Consider the following 21,514-nt stretch of genomic DNA (forward strand, 5'->3'; position numbering starts at 1 on the left):
GCTGCTGGCCACTAAACTATTAGACACAGAACACTGATTTGAGATGTAATTTACTGACTCTTAAAATTAATTAAATGTAATGCTCTAATTAAATGTAATGCTTGCAGAAAGCAACACGGCTGAATGCAACCTATTCTAACCTTTTTATGAGGTGGGTAGTCAGCCCAACGCTCAACCTTCAATCTGGAGGAACAGGACAAACACTCATACACTACGGACAATTTAGCCCACCCAATTCCCCTATAGAGCATGTGTTTGGACTGTGGGGGAAACCCACGCCAACATGGGGAGAACATGCTAAAAGCCGGGACTCAAACTCTTGCTGCGAGGCCACAATGCTAACCACTGAGCCACTGTCACCCCAGATAATTCAATTACTAAATTTAATTATTATTTAGTGATTTAGATGCAATAAAAAATATTTAAATAATATATTAAATCACAAGCAGTTTCTAATAAATGACATTATATTTCATATATGTTATGTAATGACAAATATTTCATTGTCTCACGTGTATGGAGTCAGAATAGACTCAATATTAATTCACGCAAAAGACACGATGTACACATGTGTAGCCAAATTCATCTGCATAAAACCAAATTCACGTGCGTAAAATATTAATTTATATTCACCAAAAAATGTCACGAGCACAAAATAAAAATACATTTTCAGAAAACACGTTTCACAAATTCAAAACACCATTTGCAAATATATAGGAGTGTACAAAAAGTTTTGAATGTTTAAAGCTTGCGAGTTCATCCTGAATGAGAATGTGCTAATCCTCTTTCATGTGCGACTCCCCCTGGATACGTGTGTGTGTGTTTTGAGACTTTCCTGCCAGAGTCAGGCCTACTCGTACCTTTCAGCCAATCAGATGAGAGCTGTAGTCAATGACCCCAACTCTGCGCCTCTTTTGTGCAGACTGTTTCTCTCCAGCATGGCGAACGGAGAAAGCAGCAGTCGCACTTTTTTTTAAATATATTTATTTATTTGACCATATCCTCACTCTTTTTATCCATTATTTTGCCGCAGCTCCGCTCTTCTTGTTTATTGTCTCGCAGCCCCATGAGCAACATGTATCCTGCAGGGTAATCATAAGTATCATTCCGGCCACACCAGTATTGCATCGCCATTGTGGTCCAGTGGTCAACACGTTGGGTTACCATGCTCTAGACCCGTGTTCGAACCTCGCCTAAGTTGATTTCTTTTCTTTTTTTTTTTTTTCATTTTTATTGTTAAGACATATAAAACTGTAAGGTTGTTGAACATTTAAAGTTCTAAAGCAGCTGTTTTCTTGAAAAAGACGTGATAGTGTCATTAGAAACTGAATAAAACTGAAAAAAATAAAGATCCTCACCTGGGTAAATATCTTTTTTTTCAGTTTCAGGAAAGTCTCAAAAATACACACACGTATCCAGGGGTAGTAGTACGTGAAAGAGGAGTTTCTCATTCAGGATGAACTCGCAAGTTTTAAACATTCAAAACTTTTTGTACACTTATACATTTGCAAATGGTGTTTTGCATTTGTGAAACGTATTTTCTGAAAATGTATTTTTATTTTGTGCACGTGACATTTTTTGGTGAATAAAAATTAATATTTTACGCACGTGAATTTGGTTTTATGCACGTGAATTTGGCTACGCATGTGTACATCGTGTCTTTTGCGTGAATTTCTTTTGAGACTTATCTGATTCCATACACGTGCAGTTATCAAATAAAACCTTCAATACCTGCGCCTCATGCGCCGCTCCTGCTTGGCGCTGCCGCACTGCTCTGCTCCCGGTTCTGAACATGCACACCAAAAAAATAGCCGCGCTGCTCATGTGTTGTGAAACCGGCGTCTCTTATGCAGAGGAGTTTTGCATGTCGACAAAACTGTTTGAATAATATGATGGTGATCTAGTTTAAGCTAAGCATGGCTCCTGATGAAGTCAGGGAGGTTCGACTTAGTAAAGCTAATTCTCAGCCATGAGTCAGGTCTAAGACTACACACAACAGATAAATATATGTAACATCTTTTTTATTTATTTAATTGAATCGTCTATAAAATTTAATTCTTATAAAATTAATAGATTTCTTAAATTATCTCAGCATCACTTCAGTTGTGTCCTTAGATTGTTTTCCAGTTACATTTAGAATTAATTTCTGTTATTTATTCAGAATAATATTTGTCTTATTGTCTTTTTTATATATATATATGTTTATATATATATATATATATATATATATATATATATATATATATATATATATATATATATATATATTTATATATATATATATATATATAAAAAATATATATATATAAATATATATTTATATATATATATATATATATATATATAAATATATATATATATATATTTATATATATATATATATATATATATATATATATATTTTTTTTTTTTTGTTTTTTATATATATATATATATATATATATATATATATATATATATATATATATATATATATTTTATATATATATATATATATATATATATATATATATATATATATATTAGGGATGTAGCAATATTGTAAATACCGTCATACCGCAACAGTAATTGTTTTCAATATTAGCGTCGGCGCATGACTCAATAAAACTATATTTCTGAGAAAAGTTTGCTCAGGCAAATGAAGTGAACGGGAGGAAGCGGGAACTACAATTCCCATCAGCCCAGGCGTGGCCATCATCCTTTGCGGTCTGTTGTCGCTACAGATCCAGTAATGCGGAAATGGAGTGTGCTGCTAGTAGCGGGGAAGAAAAAGAGCTGGAAATGATCGAACCTAAAGTGGGTTTTAAATCGGATGTTTGGAAGCATTTCGGTTTCTCTCTAAAAAGATACGAGAAAGGAGAAAAGGTGACAGACAAAGACAAAAACAGAATGCAGGCGCTGCCAGACTGTGGTGAAATATAAGTCGGGGAATACGACTAATAACAGTGATGGGGACTGCAGAACACAGCACACTGTTCAGATTGATGCAGACATTGACTTGTACTGCAGAGAGACCTCTATCTCACTCATGACTTGTCCTCTCAAGTGGTGGAAAGACGATGCACAGCGTTACCCACTGCTGTCAACCTTGGCTACATCATATCTCTCTGTCCCAGAAACCTCAGTCCCAAATGAGAGGGTTTATTCTGCTGCAGGGGACATGCCCAGACCCCAGCTTTCACCAGATTATAGTTATATGATCATTTTCCTTAAAAAACCCATCTCTCTCTGACTGAGTGAGTGATTAAATGTTGAATGTGATGAGTTTTCAACAATACTAAACTGAAACTTTATTTTTTTATATGGTTTAATAGTTTTTTGTTATTAAAATTGAAAGATTTAAGTTCCTGTTTGGAAGCTTACAGATAGACGGCTGATTTGTATGTCATTAATATGTTCAGTGCTGAGGTAAATAAACACTTTTGCCACTTTTTTCGAGTCTTTTCATTAGTTTTGTTTTTCCTGTAAATGATTCAATAAAGACTGTATTGTGACATTCATACCGAGGTATTATCGTACCGTGAAATTCTGATACCGTTACATCCCTAATATATATATATTAGAGGTGTGGAGCTATACTGGCCTCACGTTTCGGTTCAGTTTTGATTATCATGCCATCGATTTGCTTTAATTCGATATCTCGGTGCATCACGGTGCATTGGCGATGCTTTCCATACACAGTGTTGTATTTTGGGAGGGCTATAACAAGCTGTCTGTATAAACACACACACACACAGACACGAAGCATCACGCTGTCTTTCATTCACACACATAGACAAACATAGACAGCACCACACAAATAAACGCGCACGCGCACTTGCTTGCTCGCTCGGGAGCGAGATTGTGAGACCGCGCACTCCTGTTCAAATGACACCAGAGTAACGACCGCTCCCGCGCTTTATTTGGAAATTTATTCCCGCGCAGCTTGATACCTGGTTAGGGATGCAGACCTATTTCCAGAAGTATCGTTGTAACAGCTGAGAGGAAAAGAGAGGGGAGGAAAAGTCACGACAGCAGGTGAAATGGGCCACAGTGAGAGAGAGAGAGAGAGAGTTCACTTTCATTCCCTCAATCGCAGTGAAATAGGGCCTTCTGCTGTAAGTGTCAGTGACAGATTGTCCAGAAAACACACACACACACGCAGTGAAATTGTGCACACTTTCTGCATTTTTAAGTAGTTGGCTCTTGGAGTGTTGTAAATACCCACACTCGCCTCGCTCGCGACAGAGAGCAAATGAGATAAATGACGTCAGTACATAATAACCGGTTATGATTTTTACTGAACCCATACTGAATTGTCCGCATCTGCATCGCAGTACACCGAAGAAACTATTAATTTTGACACCCCTAATATATATATATATATATATATATATATATATATATATATATATATATATATATATATTTTTTTTTTTTTTTTTTTTTTTTGTCCCTGAAGAACTTTGTCTAGCAACACCTTTGCTAGTTGTCTACCAGCTTTTGTCTAACAAGTATAATATATAAACAAAATATCTGAATAACAGATATATGCCAATAATTATTTAATTATGACCAATTATTAATTAACAGTAATTAAATTCAGAATGGCGTCATGGTGGCTCAGTGGTTAATGCTGTCACCACACTGCAAGAAAGTCACTGGTTTGAGTCCCGTCTGGGTCAGTTGGTGTTTCTGTGTGGAGTTTGCAGTTTTGCTCCCCGTATTGGCGTGGCTTTCCCCCGGGTTCTCCAGCTTCCCCTACAGTCCAAACACATGCGCTATAGGGGAATTGATGAACTACATTGGCTTTAGTGTATGAGTGTGTGTGTGTGTGTGTGTGTGTGTGTGTGTGTGTGTGTGTGTGTGTGTGTGTGTGTGTGTGTGTGTGTGTGTGTGTGTGTGTGTGTGTGTGTGTGTGTGTGTGTGTGTGTGTGTGTGTGTGTGTGTGTGTGTGTGTGTGTGTGTGTGTGTGTGTGTGTGTGTGTGAATGCAAGAGTGTATAGGTGCTTCCCAGTACAGCGTTGCAGCTGAAAGAGCATGTGCTATGTAAAACATATGCTGGATAAGTTGGCAGTTCATTCCACTGTGTCAACCTCTGATAAGGACTAAGCCGAAGGAGAGTGAATGGATGAATTCAGAATTTCTTACATTATATTGTCATGGACTAATTTCTTAGCTTTTTTCTTAAGCAATCGTCTCTGTAAATGATAGGAATGTTCATCTTTAGTTGAAAAAATATAATAATTCTGCTAAATATTTGTGTCTCTGCTTCTCTGAATTGATTTATACACACCTGTTCAACTCATATACAGTATTTAAGGCAAGCACATCACAAGTAAGTCTATTTAAAGTACTGAAATATATGTGTTTTCCATCAGGTGAAGTCTTTTGAGAAGGACCGTCAGTCGGAGAAGAGAATTCCCGAGTCGGATCTGGTGGATCACTTCATCCAGAAGAGCCGGACCAAACTCTCTGAGGAGAGAAACAGGTGATGTGAGGGTTCTGTTGGGTTGCTTTGTTGTCTACTAGCTGTGTTTCCATCCTAAGATGTGAATTAGACTTGGAGTCAGAAGATTTCAGACGCTTTCCTCCAGTGTGACAACAGCAGTGATGAGCGTCTATCCGAGAACCAATAGGAGCACAGAATCTGATGACGCAATCCATGCAACAATTCAAATGAGCGCGGGGAAATGTCAGAACAGTTTTACGTCCTGGTTTTATTGTGGAGGCACGCTGTGTGCAAAATTGCTGCTACAGTTTGTTTACGTTTGCTGTGAAGAATCATTCTCAGTTATGCTCATATGCTTTGTATGCATATTTTCAGATTGTATTGGTGTCCATTGAGCATGTTTTATATTTCTATAAAGATAGGTGTATGGGAACACAGCTAGTGATGCAGTGTTAGTTGTGTTGTTGACTTCTGCTAACGCTCTTCTGTCCTTCATCAGAGAGATATCTGAGAGCGCGTCTCTACAGAACCCAAAGGGATCATTGCTGGGAAACTCAGGTGCACTTCTCTTGTGTTTTATCACACAGCAAGCTTCAGAAATATGGCAAAACATTAAGGGCCCTATCACACACCCAGGAGCCAAGTGCAAGTGTCATCAGTCATTATTGCAGTGCAGTAAACACACCGCTCTCTGCTCTTCTAAACATGTTAATGTGATTGGTTTAACACCCCGACTGATTTGAATCATCATGTATTTGATGTCATTTTCTGACTCACTGTGAATCATTACATCCCTACCTCTGACTCAAACACTGACAGAACTGAGATGAACATATGAATCTTTTTGAGTGTGTGTGTGTGTGTGTGTGTGTTTATTTGTTTGTTTATTGTGTGTCAGGTGTGTGTGATTCACACTGCAGCAGCGGCCTTATGTCCATGAATGTGAACCTGGTGACTCCAGAGAAGATCTCAGCCAGTTCCAGGCGGAGATACGAGACACAGGTCAGCATGAGCTCACACACACATACACACACAATGAACTTTACATGGAAACTTTTACCCAGAGTTTAGAGTGATCCTCCAGTAAACAACTCACTGATTCAGATGATACGTTCAGAGTGAGTCTCCAATAAGCAACTCACTGATTCAAATGATTAATTCAGAGTGAGTCTCTAGTAAACAACTCACTGATTCAGATGATACGTTCAGAGTCTCCAATAAGCAACTCACTGATTCAAATGATTAATTCAGAGTGAGTCTCCAGTAAACAACTCACTGATTCAAATGATTAATTCAGAGCAAGTCTCCAGTAAACAACTCACTGATTCAAATGATCTGTTCAGAATGAGTCTCCAGTAAACAACTCACTGATTCAAATGACCTGTTCAGAATGAGTCTCCAGTAAACAACTCACTGATTCAAATGACCCATTCAGAATAAGTCTCCAGTAAACAACTCACTGATTCAAATGACCTGTTTAGAATGAGTCTCCAGTAAACAACTCACTGATTCAGATGATCCATTCAGAGCAAGTCTCCAGTAAACAACTCACTGATTTAAATGAGCTGTTTAGAATGAGTCTCCAGTAAATAACTCACTGATTCAAATGAGTTGTTCAGAATGAGTCTCCAGTAAACAACTCACTGATTCAAATGAGCTGTTCAGAATGAGTCTCCAGTAAACAACTCACTGATTCAAATGAGCTGTTCAGAATGAGTCTCCAGTAAACAACTCACTGATTCAAATGAGCTGTTCAGAATGAGTCTCCAGTAAACAACTCACTGATTCAGATGATCCATTCCGAATGAGTCTCCAGTAAACAACTCACTGATTCAAATGAGCTGTTCAGAATGAGTCTCCAGTAAACAACTCATTGCTTCAAATTAGCTGTTCAGAATGAGTCTCCAGTAAACAACTCACTGATTCAAATGACCTGTTTAGAATGAGTCTCCAGTAAACAACTCATTGATTCAAATGATCCATTCAGAATGAGTCTCCAGTAAACAACTCACTGATTCAGATGATCCATTCAGAGCAAGTCTCCAGTAAACAACTCACTGATTCAAATGAGCTGTTCAGAATGAGTCTCCAGTAAACAACTCACTGATTCAAATGACCCATTCAGAGTGAGTCTCCAGTAAACAACTCACTGATTCAAATGACCCATTCAGAGTGAGTCTCCAGTAAACAACTCACTGATTCAAATGAGCTGTTCAGAGTGAGTCTCCAGTAAACAACTCATTGATTCAAATGATCCATTCAGAATGAGTCTCCTGTAAACAAAACTGCAATACTACAACAATGTGTGTAAAAATGTTCAAGAAGTACACCTAGTTTTTTTTATTGTTTATATTTGTCAGCACACATTTCTTCGTTCTTTATTGTTGTGATTAGTATATGAACTCTTAGTTCTTTGCACACTTGATTTGTCATAAATTATGACTGACTATGACCTCTGGTGGTAATGCAAGGTTGTTGCAAAATAAACATTCATTGATAAGTACGTTCAATACTTTGACTAAATGCAATTGTAAAGCAGTAGTTAATACATTTACTGGAGTCGTATTTGTGTGTTAACTCAAGTGCTCATGTTCATGACAAACCATTAAACATCCTTTATATTTCTGAACATCTTTCAGATCCAGACACGACTGCAGAATCTGAGCAACAGCTTGCAGAACAGGAGCAGCGACATCGAAGTGCTGGCCGTGAGTACATGATGTCACTTCCTTCTCTCAGATTACAGCTGCACCATATCTGTTTTATTTTTCTGCGATATGAAGGCAGTTTCACAAGACGGCTTAAGTAGCTCTTAGCTCATTTCTCATCATTCATTATTGTCAGCATTGCGCTGTGAAATTATTCAATATTAAAATATCTATATAAATATGCACACATTTGGATTATGGCTTCCAATAATTATGAAAAAAACAATAATAGAGGTCAAATGATTATTGCATCAAATCCTGCTTCCCTTTCCAGCAGTCTGCATTCACTGTCATGTGGAAATCAGTGCCGTTCACAGCATTGTGCTTGATTTATTAGCGCGCTTAGCCTCCGAAATGCACAGAACACACACGTAAAGTCATATTTTAGCTCCAGCTGCACCCAAATGCTCAAATACATGCAAAAATGAGGCAAAACACAAAAACACTTACTGAATAATTCACATAACCCTCATTTGTTGTGTAATAAATGAACATTAAGAGTTAAAAAATTCTGAAAAATCATAACTTGCTTAAATACTGTACATACATTAAAAGGTTTTGCATCAATTCAGTGAAGCAGAGCAATTTTATTTAGTTTTTAACTCAATAAATTCAATTAGTTTTTAAGACAACTGCATATGCTTAGTAAAATATTCATTGAGAAATGAGTTCATGACCCTGTAAGCTATAAACCGATTGAGGCATTTTTTTGTGTTCATATATTTGGATGTTAACTTGACTATAATAATTGCAAATTAGATTAATATATTACCTAAATAAGCTTTTATTTGTCTGACAACTGCATGCATTTAGTAAACAATTGGGTAACACTTTATAATAACTACACACTATAAATCATTTATTAAGCATTAGCATCTAGTGAATTCATTATCTGTTAAGCATTAACTCTACATTAATAAATGTTAGTAAGCAGTTTATAACTGCAGCTACAAATGCTCTATTCTTGACTTATAAGCACATTTAAAATGTGCTTAATAATTGTATTTTCATACTTAGTAAATGATTAATTTTTCATTACTAAATTAAGTTTCGCATTATTTACAAGCCAGTTGTATTTTAGAGTAGTTGAGGGTTTTAGGATCATTCAGAATGAGTTAATAAATGATTAATAAACTATTGAAATCAACATTTATATCTCTTATTATTCAGGCATATACTAATAGTCAACTAATATGTTAATAAATGCTTTATTAATTCAACCTTATGCAGTTTTGTGACCTAATCTAAAGTGAGGACTACTCACTTTAAGTTTTATAAACTATTTTATAAATCCTTTATAAATGACAAATAAAGGCTCAGTTTAATTCTAAACAGGAAAAATGACATTATTCATTCCTATTCAATTAAAGATACACAAATGAAACTATATTTCAAATAAAAAATAAATCTTTGCAACCTGATCTAAAATAAAATCACTGTAGAGTTTAAACGTTACATTTTATTACATTGTTTAATTATTATATTGTTGTTTTATCCAGTTTTATGTTGTATTTTGACACTCCTGTTATTCAGCAATGTTTAAACTTTACAGTAATTTTACATTTTAGAAAAGATTGCAAATATTATTGTTCATTTGATTTTGAGCTTTTATTTGTCATTTATAAGTGATTTATAAAGCATGAATAGTCCTCACTTTAGATTAGGTCACAAAACTGCATGAAGTTGATTTAATAAAGCATTTATCAACATATTAGTTGACTATTAATATATGCCTGAATAATAAGAGATATAAATGCTGATTTCAATAGTTTATTAATCATTTACTAACTCTTTCTGAATGATCCTAAAAACCCTCAACTACTCTTAAATACAACTGGCTTGTAAATAATGCGATACTTAATTTAGTAATAAAAAATTTATAATTTACTAAGTATGAAAATACAATTATTATTATAAGTCAAGAATAGAGCATTTGTAGCTGCAGTTATAAACTGTTTACTAACATTTATTAATGTAGAGTTAATGCTTAACAGATAATGAATTCACTAGATGCTAATGCTTAATAAATGATTTATAGTGTGTAGTTATAAAGTATTACCAACAATTGGATTAATATATTGTTTATGCTTATATATATATTTATGTACACACAGTTGAAGTCAGAATTTTTAGCCTCCTTTTGAAATTTTTTATTCTTTAAATATTTCTTAAATGATGTTGAACAGATTCAGGAATTTTTCACAGTATTACCTCTAATATTAGTTCTTCTGGAGAAAGTCTGATTTGTTTTATTTCGCCTAGAATAAAAGCAAATTTAATTGTTTTAAGGTCAATATTATTCACCCCTTCAGCAATATTAGTGTTGGATTGTCTCCAGAACAAACCACTGTTATACAATGACTTGCCTAATTACCCTAACTTTACCCTAATTACCCTAGTGAAGCCTTTAAATGTGTCTTTAAGCTGAATACTAGTGTCTTGAAGAATATCTAGTCTAATATTATGTGCTGTCATCATCAGTTATTAGAGATGAGTTATTAAAACTATTATGTTTAGAAATGTGCTAAAAAAAATATTTTCTCTGTTAAACAGAAATTGGGGAAAAAATAAACAGGGGGGCTAATAATTCTGATCTCAACCGTATATGTATGAAAGCTGGTGTCATTACTTTGAAACGTTTTATGTTTTAATGCATGTTTCCTTTTAGATTAAGTGTTAATTCCTAAAACTAAAAGATCCTGGTTAAATTAAAATTTCATTAAGTGCAAAAACTAAAATTTAGGCCTTAAAAAGTCTTAAGACTCGTACAGACCACGACGCTTTTCATCTGCGTTTATGGTCAGAGTTTTACGAGACGTTTTTCCGTATTTAAACCCAAGCGATTTTCACTGGCGTCGAGCAGAAGAGGATGCAAAATCACTCCTTGATGTTAGATGGCGTTACACAACTTTAAGCTTCTGACATCCGCTTGTAACACAGCAAAAGAGGAAGACAGAAAGTTGACACGCTTGTTGTTCAAGTTAGATTAGATTAGATTCAACTTTATTGTCATTACACATGTACAAGTACAATGCAACGAAATGCAGTGAAGTTACTGGTGACTCGAACAAGCATGGATGGTTCAAGCTGCAGCTCTAGCGATGATGAAATGATTATTGTTCACAGAGCATTAAGCAGCTTCACGTTCATATCGCCTCTGGGCGTCTTCTTCAATGTGCGCTCGCATTGACAGTTTTGCGCTTGAGCACCTCCAAGTGCTGTTTACTGTCTCTTCAGCAGCTCCTTGCACATGATCAAAAGTGCCGATCTGATTGGTGGAGAAGGTTTTGATGCAGCATGTCAAAACAAAAAAAAACGAACATGAGGTGTTTTTTAAAATAACGCTTTTGCGTCTGCCATTTTGAGCGTTGGTGTGCATGATCACATTGACCCCCTTTATTTAGTCACGAGGCGTTAAACGTCGACGGAAAACATGAGCAAAAAATGTCTCGATGTGCACGGGCCTTTAAATTCACGGAAATGGGGTGTTGTAGGGCTTAATTTCCCTCTGTTCAAATAAAGCTAGTGTTGTCACGATACTGGAATTCGGTACCAATTTGTACAAAAATTGTAAAAACGTCCATTTCCCGCTAACATTTTAGCGCTGTCGATCACGTTCTTAAACATGGCTGATTTGCCATTGTGTTCACGTGCTCCTGTGATTGGTCGTGAAGGTCATCAGTTCACCAAACTCACCGCTGTTTACTGAGTGTAAACACAAATACAGGGACACAGGAGAGATTAAAAGCTGTGAAGATCAGTCGATTCATCAGCTAATAAACAAACCAGTTGATCTTTGCAGCTTTTTAAACGATGCCTGAATAAACCTAAAATTTGTATTTATAACAGTCTGTATTAGTGTAATTCTGTATTAATAATCCTGTATTAGTGTAATTTCTATAGTCTCTGCATTGAGGTGTATGTGGATCAGTGTTTAGCCGAGTGATTAAATGACTTATTAAATAACTTGGTCACTTTTCAGATGAAGTAATCAGCAAAGTCATTTAAATACAGATGTAATTAGTCAGTAATGACTTTTTTGAACGCTGAAAGACCCTCATTTTTACATTTGAGTTCATGTTTTTATATATTAGAGCTACGTGAATCATGTTAGATGATTTCGGTGTCTGCAAAGTCAGTTTAATGTGATGCAGGCGCCGAAGTTAACGTCTAAAAATGAAGGAAAGTGAAGAAAGCAGATCGTGACTGCAAGTGTTTGTGTGCTGATCTGCTGTCAGGAACACTCCTCACGCTGATTTACACGGCCTGCATATTTAGTTAATTAGTGGCTTTGTGGGTAATAATGAAGTGGTTTGGTGTTGCGCTCTGTTATTACACACTATTACACAAACTGCAGACTGAGACTCGCTCGCTCGCTTCAGTAGATGACTGTAGATCAGACTCTGTCTCTCAGAGGAAACTCAAGAGAAGATGGAGAATGAGGAGGAAGAGCGAGAAGAGAAAGAAGAGGAAGAGGAAGAAGAGAAAGAGGAGGAAGAACAAGCAAAAAGGGAAACAAAATAAGAAGAGGGGGAGGAAGAATAAGAGATGAAGAAGAGGAAAGAAAGACAGAGGAACAAAAACAGGCAAAATAAGGGGAAGAAGGAGAAGAGGGGGAAGATGAAAAGAAAGAAGAGGAGGATGGAGAAGAGGAGGAAGAAGAAATAGAGTAGGGAAGAAATAGAGAAAGAAGAACGAGAAAAGAAAAATAAGAAGAGGAAAAAGAAGAGATAAAGAAAATGGAAAGGAAAGAAGACGAAGAAAGACAAAGAGGAACAAAAAGAGGAAGAAGAAGAATAAGAAGAAAAAGGGGTGGAAAAATAAGAAGAGGAGGAAGAAATAGAGGAAGAACAACAACTACAAAAGAGGAAGAAAACTAGAAAGAAGAAGAGGAGGAGGAAGAATAGAGATGAAGAAGAGGAAAGAAAAAGACGAAGAAAGACAGAGGAACAAAAACAGGCAAAAGAGGAGGATAAGGATGATGGAGAGAAGAAAAGGAGGAAGAAGAAATAGAAGAGGAGGAAGAATGGAGAAAGAAGAAAAACAACAAGAAAAATAATAAGAAGAGGGAAAATAAGAGATAAAGAAAAGAGAGAGAGGAAAGAAGATGAAGAAAGACAAAGAGGAAGAAGGAGAATAAGAAGAAAAAGAGCAGGAAAAAGAAGAGGAGGAAGAAATAGAGGAAGAACAACAACAACAAAAGAGCAAGAAAGCTAAAAAGAAGAGGAGGAGGAGGAAGAATAAGAGATGAAAAGGAAAGAGGAAGAAAAAGATGAAGAAAGACAGGAACAAAAAGACAAGAGGAAGAAGAGAAAAGGGAACAAGAAGATGAAGAGAAAGAAAGACAGGAACAAGAACAAAAAGAGGAAGAAATGGAACAGGACAAAGAAGGAGAGGAGGATGAGGATGAAGAAAGAAAAGAAGGGGAAGAAAAGGAAAGAAGAAAAGAAAACAAAAATACTAAGAAAAACAAAGAGGAAAAATAGTGAATTGAGGAGGAGGAAGAAATAAAAGAGAAGGAAGAAACAGTGAAAGAATAAGAGGAATAAAATAAAGAGTAAAAAGAGATGTAGAAGAAAGGGAAGAGAAAAAAGAGCAAGGAGATGAGGAAGAAAGACGAACAAAAAAAGGCAGAAGAGGAGGAAGAAATAGAGGAAGAGAAAGAAGAAGAGGATGAAAAGAAGAAGAAAAGAAAAGGGAACAAGAGGATGAAGAGAAAGAAATAGAGAAAGAAGAATAACAAACAGAGGAAGATATAGAAGAGGAAGAGTTTCTGAGGAGCTTGTTGAGACTGAAACTGTCTGAAGTGAACTTTGGTGCGCGATCCATTGAATCTGACGGTATAAAGTGACACAAAAACACATGGTCAGGTGCGCACGTGTGTGTTTATACACGCATCATCAGTATTCTCAGTACACAAACATCGAAAGTTTGGGGTTGTTTATTTTTTTCAAAATATTTTTTTAATAAAATGTTTCTCTTCATCAAGCCGGCATTTATTAAATGTAAAAAAAAAAGTTGTTAAATGCTTTATTTATTTATTTAATATTTATTTATTACTTATTGTATGTAATTTTAAATGAAATTATTACTCCAGTCATTATTTCTTTTATTACTATGAATAATAATAATAACCTGCATAATATTACACACGCTGGTGGAAATATGCAGTACATCACTCGTCTCCGCTCTTCTCTCACAACCAATAACACAGCAATTCTCATCCACGCATTAGTTACTTCACGTCTTGACTACTGTAATACAGTACACTTCTTTCTGGGCTTCCTTCCAAACTTCTTCATAAACTCCAACTGGTTCAGAACCATGCAGCTCGTGTCATCTGTAGGACCCCATCTCACGAGCACGTCACACCACTCCTCTATCAGCTCCACTGGCGTCCAGTAAGATATCGTTTTGACTTTAAAATATTACTTCTAACTTTTAGGCACTTCATAATCTTGCTCCTCAATATCTTACCGAACTTCTCCATATCTACACCCCCTCACCTACACTTAGATCAGCCTCAACTCCACCCTGGTATCACCTCACACTCGATTGAGCACAAAGAGAGACAGATCCTTCAGCTCTATGGCTCCTCGGCTATGGAACTCACTTCCCCAAGATCTTAGGAGCAGTGATTAGTCTTCACACTTATAAATCCCGTCTAAAGACCCATCTTTTTAAGCAGGCTTTTACTTAACAATTTTTTTATCATGTTTTTGTTATGTTTTTTTATATTCGCTATTGTGTTTTAACTTGTTTGGTCAATGATTGTTTTTAGTAATGTTTAATCTGTTTAGCATGTCTGCTGATGCTTATTGTAAGGCACCTTGGGTGTCTAAAAAGGCGCCATTTACAAATAAAATGAGTTATTATTACTATTATTATTATTATTATTATAATAACAAAAATAATAATGAATATTAAAGTGATTTCTAAAGGATCATGTGACTGAAGACCGGACTGATGAAGCTGAAATTCATCAATATATCCCTGGAATAAACGATTAAATTAAATGATAATCTAATTTTGAACAGTTATTTTATAAGGCAATTACATTTCGCTATTTTACTGTTTGTACTGTATTTATGATGAAATAAATAAATAAATAAATGCAGCCTTGGTGAGCAGAAGCTGATCTGTTTTTTTTTTAAATCCGGTAGTGCAAGTTGTAATTTTTGCACAATTTCTTATCACGATGAATCATTTCACAGCACTATAAGAAAATATACAAGTCTTTAATTCATAATGGCCTTAAATGTTGTCTTTAGTGTTTTGTGATTACAAATAACTAAATATTTTAGCTCAATCTACAATTACTAAAGACAGAAATAACAATATCAGTGCTTTTCTGAAGTATCAACAAAGGTTTTTCCGCTGCTTGTTTAAAATGCGCTGAATCAACACAATTTTCGGGGATTTTTGTGGGGACAACTGAATTATTTAATCTTCATTCCACTTAAATTTGTGAAAAAATAATTAAGTTAAAAATCAATTTGTGTCGAGACAGCATGAAGCAACTGTGTGCAAGCCAGCATTTATTACAGTGTATGAGATCCTCCATCATGTTTGTTGAGTTTTCAGACTCTCATGAGTCAGTATTGCTGAAAACACGTCTCGCGTTCAGTCGTTCATCTGCTGTGGTGATTTACTGAAGGATTGTTTGGATGCATGAGCTGGAAAAGGTCAGATGTCCAGAGCACTTCCTGTTGACTGTGTGTTTCTGCTGATAACAGTGTGTGTGTATGTGTGTGTCACATTCCTCCGCAGGTCGATCTGCCCAAGGAAACACTCATCAACTTCCTGTCCCTGGAGGTCTGTACCGCCCGCTATTATTATCAGCTATTCTGAGTAAATAAATGGCATTCCAGTGGAAAACCAGCAGGAAAGGGGATCCTGTGTGTGTGTGTGTGAATGGTGACAGCCGGATACAGGGAAACCCTCGGCCTGAGCATGGGGAGCAAATATTAGCTGTGTTTCCATCCACCTATTGTTATGTGCGTCTGGGAAATACTTGCAGGTCTCTGGTTCGAGTCCCGGCTGGGTCAGTTGGTGTTTCTGTGTGGAGTTTGCATGTTCTCCCTTTGTATCTGGGGTCGCCACAGCATAACCGACAACTTATCCAACATATGTTTTACATAGGGAATGCCCTTCCAGCTTCAACCCAGTAATGGGAAACACCCATACACTCTCATTAACACACCACACACACTCATACACTACAGACAATTTAGCCTACTATTCCTCTAAAGCGCATGTGTTTGGACTGTGGGGGTAACCGGAGCACCCAGAGGAAACCCACGGCAACACGGGGAGAACATGCAAACTCCACACAGAAACAGCAACTAACCCAGCCGAGACTCGAACCAGCGACCTTCTTACTGTGAGGTAGAGATCTGCGCGGGACTTAATTTTGAATCCCGCTCCCACCAGGTTTAGCCCAAACCCGACCGCTCCCGCATATATTTATCATTTGTTGTCCCGCTTCTCGACCCGCCCTGTTTTCTACCCGCTGCACCCGTTCCCGCTAACGAACGAGGGGGAGAACAAAACCGAAAACCACCCAGCGATACAGAGACCAGCCTATAACAAGCTGTCTGTATAAACAGACACACACACAAGCACCAAGCAAGTAACACACACACACACACACATATAGGCATCACCACACACACAGCACAAAGCTCTCTCTCTCATTTGCGTGCACACACACACACACACACACACACACACACAAACCTCTAATTCTCGCGCGCACACACACAAACACACAAACCTCTAATTCGCACACACACACACAAACACACACACACACACAACCACACACACACACACACACAAACACACACACACACACACAAAAAACAAGCTAAAGGCAGCAGCTGTCTCATTCACACACATACATTTGCGTGCTCGCTCGCTCGGGAGTCGGGAGCGATATTGTTGAACTGCCCACTCCAGTTCAAAATTAAACCGGTTACCGACCGTTCCCGCGCTTTATTCGGAAATTGATTCCCGCGGCGGTACCGCGGGAGACGCAGGACCCGACCGGATTTCTTCGGCACAGTAATAAATTTCCGAATAAAGCGCGGGAGCGGTCGGTAACTGGATTAATTTTGGATGGAAGCGTGCGGTTCAACATTAACTACCCACTGCGCCACCGTGACGCCCTATTTTTTTATATTCTTTTACTTTATTATTTTATAGTTTATTTTATTTCTAGTACATTCAAAGTGTCACATTACTGTCATTTTTTTTTACATTTTAATGAAAATTAGAAATAATTCATATTAAATAATGTTTTAAATGTCATTTTCTCAAATATATGACATGTTTTTTTATTGCTTTGACTTTGGGTTTAATACATCAGGTTTATAAATGAAAAGGGGATTTGGCAACTTTCTGAAACAGAATAGGATGTACAGTGTGTTGAAAACGAGATATTGTAATGGATATAAATGTTGTGATGTGTTTATAGCGCTCAGTAATCATCGTGTGTGTTTGTGTGCTCAGTTTGACGGCGAGGAGCAGTTCAACATCAGTGTGAAGACGCTTCTGTCTCGACTGCCCAAACAGAGATACCTCAAACTGATCTGTGAACAGCTCCAGCACTTCAAGATATACAAGAGGTGAGCAGACTACAACAATACAGCGGTAAAAGCATCTCCAGATTAGAGTCATCATAATGGCAGACTCGGCCATTATAAGAGGAACAAAAAAACACTGAGTTCTGTGAGTGAACTCAATGGGCTCTATTTTGACGGTCCATGCGCAGAGCGCAAAACGCAGGGCGCAAACGCTTTCAGGGCGTGTCAGAACACGTTTTTGCTAATTTAAGGACGGGAAAATCTGCCTTGCGCCGTGGCACATGTTCTAAAAGGGTCGAGTTTATTTTCTTAATAAGTTATAGGTGTGTTTTAAGAATAAACCAATCAGAGTCTCATCTCCCATTACCTTTAAGAGCCAGCTGCGTCACGCCAAGAGCGAATTCACTATTTACAGGACGCAAAGTAAGTCTAAGTGGAAAAATATGCACATTTCACTAGCAAACAGTGAACAGTTACAGTTTTTTAACAGAAAACAGTTAAACAGAGCATCTACTGCGTGAGAATGAGAGATAATCGATCTACTTTCGCTCTTAGATAGGGAAACCTTTACGCACAGACATCAATTAGTCTATAAATAAATACTTTTGTTTGTTAAGCGCAAATATTCGTTTCAAAACTGTTTCTAAATTCAGTTCTAATTTCCAGCAAACGAATAAATGAACAATAATAATGAAGTGTGCTCAGAAACCTGAGTTATATCCTAAAACACATGCTGTGCCCCATATGGTCTAAAACCTGACAGGTGGGCAAATCTAAGCTTGTTTTTAATAAAACAAATATAAATAAGGATATAATAAATAATACTGCTAATAATAATAACATTATACAAAAGCAAATTGTTAAGAATGTACTGAAAAAGCCTCCCGAGATGAAGAAGACATAAAAGCAGTGATTTTTCATATTTATGTAGGCTAGAAAATAATATGTTTTGTAATATTTTAATCCTTTATATTTATATCCTATATCTATTCTTATTATATCCTATATATATCCTTAATATTTACGTTTTTTGATATGTAAAGATATTTGCCTATTGCTCTCTTGTGTGTATTAAGCAGTGTGTAAGCGAGGCGCAACTCTGCGCTGGAGTTTAGACCGGGTTAGTTTTGGTATAATGAAAAATCTATTATAGTTTCTCAGAAAAGCAACGCGCCAGCGGTCTGCCTCAGAACGCCTCCTTTTTAGAGCAGAACGCCTATGAGCGCACATATGAGCGCTAATGCATTTGCTATTTAAAGAGCGTAGCGCAACACCTCAAAACCACTCTTGCGCCAAGCTGAAACTAGCAAAAGACTACTGCGCCACGCCTTGCGCCACACTGCGCCGGGTGTATGATAGTTTATGATAATCTGAACAGTGTGCTGTGTTCTGCAGTCCCCATGACTGTTATTAGTCGTGTTCCCCGACTTATATTTCACCACAGTCTGGCAGCGCCTGCATTCTGTTTTTGTCTTTGTCTGTCACCTTTTCTCCTTTCTCGTATCTTTTTAGAGAGAAACCGAAATGCTTCCACACATCCGATTTAAAACCCGCTTTAGGTTCGATCATTTCCAGCTCTTTTTCTTCCCCGCTACTAGCAGCACACTCCATTTCCGCATTACTGGATCTGTAGCGACAACAGACCGCAAAGGATGATGGCCACGCCTGGGCTGATGGGAATTGTAGTTCCCGCTTCCTCCCGTTCACTTCATTCGCCTGAGCAAACTTTTCTCAGAAATATAGTTTTATTGAGTCATGCGCCGACGCTAATATTGAAAACAATTACTATTGCGGTATGACAATATTTACAATATTGCTACATCCCTAGTAAGATGTCATTTAATAAGAATATGTCAATAACTCAATTTTGACAATAATGTCAGATAGAAGCTTATAATTCTAAAGTGACGGTATGGTAAAGCAACACTAATAATATCAGGTCTGTGTGTAGCTCTACTGTTGGTAAATTTTGTACAGTCATTATGGTGGACTTGAACAGACTTTCAATATGTCCTGTTTGTTAATTCACAGTAAAATGATGACATCTAAAAACAACTATTCCTAATGATAAAGTTGAATTATTGGGCCCTATCATACACCCGGCGCAGTGTGGCGCAAGGCGTGGCGCAGTAGTCTTTTGCTAGTTTCAGCTTGGCGCAAGAGTGGTTTTGAGGCGTTGCGCTACGCTGTTTAAATAGCAAATGCATTAGCGCTCATTTGTGCGCTCATAGGCATTCTGCTCTAAAAAGGAGGCGTTCTGAGGCGGACCGCTGGCGCGTTGCTTTTCTGAGAAACTATAATAGATTTTTCATTATACCAAAACTAACCCGGTCTAAACTCCAGCGCAGAGTTGCGCCTCGCTTACACACTGCTTAATACACACAAGAGAGCAATAGGCAAATATCTTTACATATGAAAAAACGTAAATATTAAGGATATATATAGGATATAATAAGAATAGATATAGGATATAAATATAAAGGATTAAAATATTACAGAACATATTATTTTCTAGCCTACATAAATATGAAAAATCACTGCTTTTATGTCTTCTTCATCTCGGGAGGCTTTTTCAGTTCATTCATGACTATTTGCTTTTGTATAATGTTATTATTATTAGCAGTATTATTGATTATATCCATATTTATATTTGTTTTATTAAAAACAAGCTTAGATTTGTCCACCTGTCAGGTTTTAGACCATATGGGGCGCAGCATGTGTTTTAGGATATAACTCAGGTTTTTGAGCACACTTCATTATTATTGTTCATTTATTCGTTTGCTGGAAATTAGAACTGAATTTAGAAACAGTTTTGAAATGAATATTTGCGCTTAACAAACAAAATTATTTATTTATAGACTAATTGATGTCTGTTCGTAAAGGTTTCCCTATCCAAGAGCGAAAGTGAAAGTAGATCGATTATCTCTCATTCTTACGCAGTAGATGCTCTGTTTAACTGTTTTCTGTTAATAAACTGTGAACTGTTTGCTTGTGAAATGCTCATTTTTTCCACTTAGACTTACTTTGCATCCTGTAAATAGCGAATGCCCTCTTGGCGCGACGCAGCTGACTCTTAAAGGGAATGGAAGATGAGACTCCAGGGCCGGAGTGGGACTCCTTTTCAGCCCTGGAGTTTCAAGCCTCAGACCGGCCCACCTCAGTTCACGACTGACTATATTAAAATAAGGTCATTTCCAAATCAGTTTCTAATTACACTATCCCGTCTTTTTTTGAGAAAACAGCTGCTTTAGAACTTCAAATGTTCAACAACCCTAACAGTACTATATGTCTTAACAATAAAAATGAAAACAATAAGTTACTCTAGAGAGGATCGAACCCGGGTACGCGGCGTCTTAACCTAACATGCTAACCGCTGGACCACAATAGCTGCATTCAGAAAGGAGACACAACTGAGTTTTATAATCATTAAAATAGATGAAAAGAGAAGAGTTGCGGTAAAATAATGAATAAAAAGGCTGTGGTCAAGTAAATAAATAAATTTAAAAAGTGTGACTGCTGAGAGCAACAGATTCTGGAGCCACGGACACCGGCCCTCGCGGCCAAAAAACGGACTGGCCCACCGGCAATTCTCCCGGTCCTCCCGATTAGCCAATCCGGGCCTGTGAGACTCTGATTGGTTTATTCTCTAAACACACCTTTAACTCATTAAGAAAATAAACTCAACCCTTTTAGACCATGCGCCGCGGCGCAAAGCAGATTTCCCGTCCTTAAATTAGCAAAAACGTGTCTTGACACGACCTGAAAGCGTTTGCGCCCTGCGTTTTGCG

The 21,514-nt window shown here is 37.1% G+C and overlaps 2 protein-coding genes across 6 annotated transcripts in view; one reads left to right on the forward strand and one right to left on the reverse strand.

Annotated features, from left to right (window-relative positions):
• Positions 1-21,514, reverse strand: part of arhgap11a (Rho GTPase activating protein 11A) — a 1,047,489-nt gene that overhangs the window by 118,664 nt on the left and 907,311 nt on the right. The gene's annotated exons all lie outside the window — the stretch shown is intronic.
• eif2ak4 (eukaryotic translation initiation factor 2 alpha kinase 4) overlaps positions 1-21,514 on the forward strand; it is a 100,080-nt gene that overhangs the window by 74,667 nt on the left and 3,899 nt on the right. For all 5 annotated transcript variants that reach the window (XM_087289776.1, XM_087289777.1, XM_087289773.1 and 2 more), the window contains exons 34-39: positions 5,361-5,470; positions 5,931-5,989; positions 6,330-6,433; positions 8,071-8,139; positions 15,910-15,954; positions 17,653-17,768. In XM_087289776.1, the coding sequence (XP_087145902.1) occupies positions 5,361-5,470; positions 5,931-5,989; positions 6,330-6,433; positions 8,071-8,139; positions 15,910-15,954; positions 17,653-17,768 (503 nt within the window). The remainder of the gene's footprint in view (positions 1-5,360; positions 5,471-5,930; positions 5,990-6,329; positions 6,434-8,070; positions 8,140-15,909; positions 15,955-17,652; positions 17,769-21,514) is intronic.

Source organism: Danio rerio, chromosome 17, assembly GCF_052040795.2.
Source record: "Danio rerio strain M-AB ecotype USA chromosome 17, GRCz13ab, whole genome shotgun sequence".
Taxonomy (NCBI): Eukaryota; Metazoa; Chordata; class Actinopteri; order Cypriniformes; family Danionidae; genus Danio; species Danio rerio.